The sequence below is a fragment of the Corylus avellana genome, chromosome ca1, assembly GCF_901000735.1.
Source record: "Corylus avellana chromosome ca1, CavTom2PMs-1.0".
In the NCBI taxonomy this organism is placed as follows: Eukaryota; Viridiplantae; Streptophyta; class Magnoliopsida; order Fagales; family Betulaceae; genus Corylus; species Corylus avellana.
Genome location: NC_081541.1, coordinates 31,340,558 through 31,346,557, shown reverse-complemented (window position 1 = coordinate 31,346,557; position 6,000 = coordinate 31,340,558). Strand labels below are relative to the sequence as shown.

Genomic DNA, 6,000 nt, shown 5'->3' with positions numbered 1-6,000 from the left:
TAGGATCGATCGATTCTTAGTCTCTCCAGAATGGGAAACTAAGTATCCTAATTTGATCCAGAAAAGGATGCTTAGACTGTGCTCGGATCATTTTCCCATCTTGCTCGATTGTGACGGCACGACAAGAGGTAAGAGGCCTTTTAAATTTGAGAACATGTGGTTGAAATATGAGGGGTTCGTGGACAAGGTACGGGCTTGGTGGTCCTCTTATAATTTTTCTGGCTCTTCAAGTTTCATCTTGGCTAAAAAGCTTAAGGCGTTAAAGGGGGACCTTAAAAGCTGGAACGAGGTGGAATTTGGCAATGTGAGTGCTAGATGCCTAGAAAAAGCGGAAGAATTGAAGGCTATGGAGAGTTTGGAGGAAGAGAGGGAGCTCGATGAAGAAGAAAAGGAAAGAAAAAGGGTGATTTCTAGGGAGTTGGAGATTGCTCTTTTACAAGAGGAGATCAGTTGGAAACAAAAGTCCAGAATTAGGTGGCTCAAGGAGGGGGATAAATGTACTAAATTTTTTCATCGAATTGCCAATTCGAATCGGAGGTATAATTCCATTGATTCCATAACCATTAATGGAGCTACTAATTCCAACCAAGACATCATCAAGCAACAAGCGGTGCAATTCTACGAGTCTTTGCTCTCTGAACGTTGCAATTGGAGGCCTAGGGTGGACAATTTTGCGTTTGACTTGCTGGAGGCGGATGAGGCCACTCATATAGAATCTCCTTTCGAGGAAAGGGAGGTGTTGGAGGCGGTAAAAGGTATGGATAGAGATAAGGCCCCAGGTCCGGATGGTTTCTCCATGGCTTTTTTCCAAGATTGCTGGGAGGTGATAAAGGAAGATATTATGGCGGTTTTTTCAGACTTTTATGCCCATGGTAAGTTTGAAAAAAGTCTTAATGCTACTTTCATTTCCCTTATTCCAAAGGTGTCTGGGGCTACTGAATTTAAGGATTTTCGTCCTATTAGCCTTATAAGTGGAACTTACAAGATTATTGCCAAAGTTCTTGCTAATAGGATGAAGAGGGTTGTAGCAAGGGTGATATCAAAGCCTCAAAATGCTTTCGTGAAGGGAAGGCAAATTACGGATTCGGTACTTATTGCAAGTGAATGTCTTGACAGCCGGATTAATTCGGGGGAAACGGGGCTGCTTTGTAAACTGGATATGGAGAAGGCTTACGATCACATAAATTTGGATTTTTTATTATATCTTCTTAGGAGATGTGGCTTCGGCGAAAAATGGTGTTCTTGGATTGAGCGTTGTATTTCAACTGCTTGTTTCTCGGTGTTGATCAATGGCACCCCGTCCGGCTTTTTTAGAAGCTCACGAGGGGTGAGGCAGGGGGATCCCTTATCTCCTTTTTTGTTTGTCATAGTTATGGAGGCGTTTAGCAGGATGATTGGTGCTGCCATTGATTCTGGTTTTATCTCGGGTTTCCCAGTGGGAGGTAACTTGTCTGAGAGGATCATCATCTCTCATCTTCTATTTGCAGATGATACATTGGTTTTTTGTGGGGCGAATAGTAATCAAATCCGCTCCATTAAAGCATTACTTATTTGCTTTGAAGCCGTTTCTGGTCTGAAGGTAAATATGGCTAAATCAGCTTTGATACCGGTAGGGGATGTGGAAAATGTGGGAGACTTGGCTGGGATTTTGGGCTGTGGTGTAGCTACTCTACCTTTGAAATATTTGGGACTCCCTTTGGGTGCGTGCTTCAAGGCCAAAAACATTTGGGATGATACTTTGGAAAAGATTGAGCGCAGGTTAGCAAGTTGGAAAAGGTTGTATCTTTCCAAGGGAGGAAGGGTCACTTTGATCAAGAGCACACTTTCTAATCTTCCCACTTATTTATTATCCCTTTTTCCATTACCTGCTTCTGTGGCCAAGCGAATAGAGAAGCTCCAACGTGATTTTCTTTGGGGTGGTTTAAACGAAGAATTCAAATATCACTTGGTTAGTTGGGATAAGGTATGCTCTCCTATCAACAAAGGTGGCTTAGGGATCAGGAAGTTGAGAGTCTTCAATCAAGCCTTATTAGGAAAATGGCTATGGCGTTATGCGCACGAGAGAGAGGCTTGGTGGAGAATTGTGGTGGATGCCAAGTTTGGTTCCGCATGGGGTGGATGGCATTCTATTGACAACACCGGGTCTCATGGGGTGGGTCTTTGGAGGCATATTAGAAGAGGGTGGCGAGTGCTTTCTAAATATACTAAATTCGACCCAGGAGACGGATCCCAAATCAGATTTTGGGATGATGTTTGGTGTGGGGAAATGACCCTCAAGGAAGCATATCCAGGCCTATATAACATAGCTAATGCAAAAGATGCATCCATTGCCGATAATTTGGAGTTTATGGGTGGAAATCGTCAATGGAATGTTAGCTTCCTTCGATTGATCCATGATTGGGAAGTGGAAGTGCTAGCATCGTTCTACTCTACGTTATATTCTCACAAGTGGAGTAGGGGGGGGGTGGACAAAATTTGGTGGATCCCGTCGAGAAAAGGGAAGTTCGATGTTAAATCATTCTACAACATCTTGGTAAGCAAAGAAGCAAGTCCGTTTCCTTGGAAGAGTATATGGCGCACCAAGGCTCCTTCGAGAGTGGCTTTCTTTACTTGGACAGCGGTGTTAGGGAAGATTCTCACACTTGATAATCTCAGGAAAAGGAATATCATAGTGATTAATAGATGTTGCTTATGCAAAGGTGATGGGGAGTCTATTGATCATATTTTCCTTCATTGTGAGATTGCTCGTTCCTTATGGCAGGCCATCTTCAGTCGTTTTGGGTTGTCTTGGGTAATGCCTAGTAAGGTGGCTGGCCAGCTTGCTTGTTGGCGGACGGGAGGTCGATCTAGGAGTACTGTCGTGTGGAAAATGGTCCCTCTATGCATTATGTGGTGCCTTTGGTTAGAAAGGAACGAGAGATGCTTTGAGGATGCTGAGAGGTCTTTGGAGGAGATCACGGCTTTCTTTTTCCATACTCTCTACACCTGGACAGCGGCTTGGCTCGCTCCTATAGTTATTAGCTATCTTGATTTCCTTGTTCTTTTTTCTTCTAGCTAGTCGTTTCCCTTGTATACTCCCTGTGTACTAGGGTTGCGCCTCTCTGCGCTTTTGTTATATAAACATTACTTATCAAAAAAAAAATTTTATCAAACTTACAAGGTATCCATGACCAGAAGCATTTTGGCACGTAAGGTACCTGATAACACATTGAAATATGATTCCACACATTTATACTTGAAGTAGATGTAATACCGTTATGATATATCTATATCTAAAAGTGATTATGACTAATATTTCACTAGAGTGTGAACTATTACAATCTATCTTATTTCTTTCTATGGGCCTGCTGGAGATTTTGAAGTTGATAATTAGACTTTTCTTCTATCTCAGGGTATTGGACATCAAAAAGGCTATGAGCAATTTGACAAGGTTCTTACAGGTCTTTTGCGAAGAATATTGGATCCTAACAAGCGGGTGCAAGAGGCTGCTTGTTCAGCTTTTGCAACATTGGAAGAGGTTCTTTCTATAAATATGTTCAATTCTTTCTAGATGTGGTTTCACTATCTCATTTCTGTTGGTTTTAAGAATTTGTAAAGCTCAGTGGTGGTTTGTTAATTTGCAGGAGGCTGCGGAAGAGTTGGCACCACACTTGGAAATTATTTTGCAGCACCTTATGTGTGCTTTTGGGAAATATCAGGTTGTTTTCTGGCCTTCGCCATGACCAAGTTCCTTATATGTTACAATGATGAGATGTAATACTGGTTGATTACTTAATTGAATTTTGCATAATGGTTTATACTTGGTATCATGGTATACACCTCTTTGGCTGCCTTAAATTAATATCTTCATAATGATATCCAGAGACGGAACCTCAGAATCGTATATGATGCTATTGGAACTTTAGCAGATGCTGTTGGAAGGGAGCTAAATCAGGTATCATTGTTATCCTAAAGATAATCCCACCCCCTTCCTCTTCTCTTCAGTCTGACGTGTACAATGAGTACTTGTACTTGTATTGAAAGTTTGTTGCTCAGCTGCATTTGTTGAGAGGACAATTCTATGCCAACTGACTATCATGATGGTTTGCAGCACAATTATCTTGACATTCTGATGCCGCCATTAATTGCAAAGTGGCAGCAACTTTCAAGTTCAGATAAGGACATTTTTCCGCTGCTGGAGTGTTTTACATCTATAGCACAGGTATTTTCACTCTTTTCTATTGATCTTGATTTACTTTATTGGTTTCTTGAGGGATAATTGGAGTATCTAGAGTTTGTGACAAATTTTTTTTTGATAATTAATGTAAATATTATTGAAAAAGCGTAGAGGGGCGCAACTCTAGTGCAAATATATATACAAGAGAACCCCTACAGAATATACAAAGAGCACATATTCAAGAACTCTTCTATAGTCGGGACATCAATACGGTGGTGAGCCAACACCCACAAGTATAGCATAGAGATCATATTCTTCCTCACCCCATCCACCGAACACTCCTTATCCTCAAAAGTTCGTGCATTCCTCTCCTGCCATATACACCAAGTGACACACAAAGGAACCATCCTCCAAATAACTTTAGAGAGATCCCTACCCCCCGCCTGATTCCAGCGAGCAAGCAAGTCGAGGAACCTTTGCGGCATAACCCACTCAATACCAAACAAAGTAAAGATATAGTGCCATAGCCGAGTGGCCACGATCAATAAATGATCTACGGATTCCCCATTCTTCTTACACATACAACACAATTCCACTACCACAATACTCCTCTTTCGCAAATTGTCATGTGTCAGAATTTTGCCGAGAGCCGCAGTCCACCCAAAAAATGCCACTCGCGGTGGCACCTTAGAGAGCCAAATACTCTTCCATGGAAACACCTCATAAGCTGGAATGGACAAGGCCTTATAGAACGACTTCACCTCAAACATACCTTTTTTAGATGGGGACCAACGAATCTGATCTACATTACCATGAGAAATCTTACAAGAGTACAACAGTTCAAAGAAAGATGATATCACATCCAACTCCCAATCCTAGACGGAACGCACAAAGATGACATTCCACTCAACAACCCCATTCCTCCATAAAATTATCATTTACCCACGCTTCTTTGTACCTTGCAATACTAAACAAGGAAGGGAAAGCATGCTTCAATGGCTGATTATCACACCACGTATCATGCCAGAAGAGAACTTTCGATCCTAGCCCCACCTCAAACCTCACACCTTTTGCTAAAGTATCCCATCCTCGTCTAATATGCTTCCACAAACTACACCATAAGGCCCCGACACGTCCTTCGAACACCACCCACCATCCTGATCTTCATACTTAGCTTTGATTATCTTATATCAAAACACCTCGCTCTCTATTGCATATCTCCATAGCCATTTCCCCAAAAGAGCTTGGTTGAACTTATGCACATTTCGAATGCCTAGACCGCCGGCCCTTAAAGGACGGCAAATTTGGTTCCAGTTAATAAGATGCAGTTTTTGTTCATCTCCCATTCCTCCCCACAAAAAATCTCTTTGAATCTTCTCATTCCTATTGGCCACACTCATAGGAACCAGAAACAAGGATAAGTAATAAGTTGGCAGATTAGACAACGTACTCTTTATAAGGGTTAACCGACCTCCCTTTGATAGGTACAATTTCTTCCAACCTGCCAACCGACGTTCCATCTGCTCCGTCACACCATTCCACATAGACGTAGCCTTGTATGTAGCCCCTAATGGCAAACCTAAATACTTCATGGGCAAAGCCGCAACACTATACCCAAGAATATTAGCCAAAGTCCCAATGTTTCCCACTTCTCCTATAGCAACCAGTTCTGATTTACCAAGATCAACTTTCAGCTCCGAAACAGCCTCAAAGCATAAAAGGATAAGGCGCACATAACGGATTTGCTCAGGATATGCTTCATAGAAAATCAAGGTATCATCAGCAAATAAAGAATGAGAAACCACCAAATCTGAAAAGACCCTTTCTCCCATAGAGAAACCTGA

General features: G+C 41.9%; 1 protein-coding gene across 1 annotated transcript in view; it reads left to right on the top strand.

Moving 5' to 3' along the window:
* Window positions 1-6,000, top strand: part of LOC132176474 (transportin-1) — a 32,730-nt gene that overhangs the window by 16,174 nt on the left and 10,556 nt on the right. Inside the window, exons 15-18 of the mRNA XM_059588702.1 lie at window positions 3,392-3,517; window positions 3,624-3,698; window positions 3,863-3,934; window positions 4,091-4,201. Of these exons, the coding sequence (XP_059444685.1) occupies window positions 3,392-3,517; window positions 3,624-3,698; window positions 3,863-3,934; window positions 4,091-4,201 (384 nt within the window). The remainder of the gene's footprint in view (window positions 1-3,391; window positions 3,518-3,623; window positions 3,699-3,862; window positions 3,935-4,090; window positions 4,202-6,000) is intronic.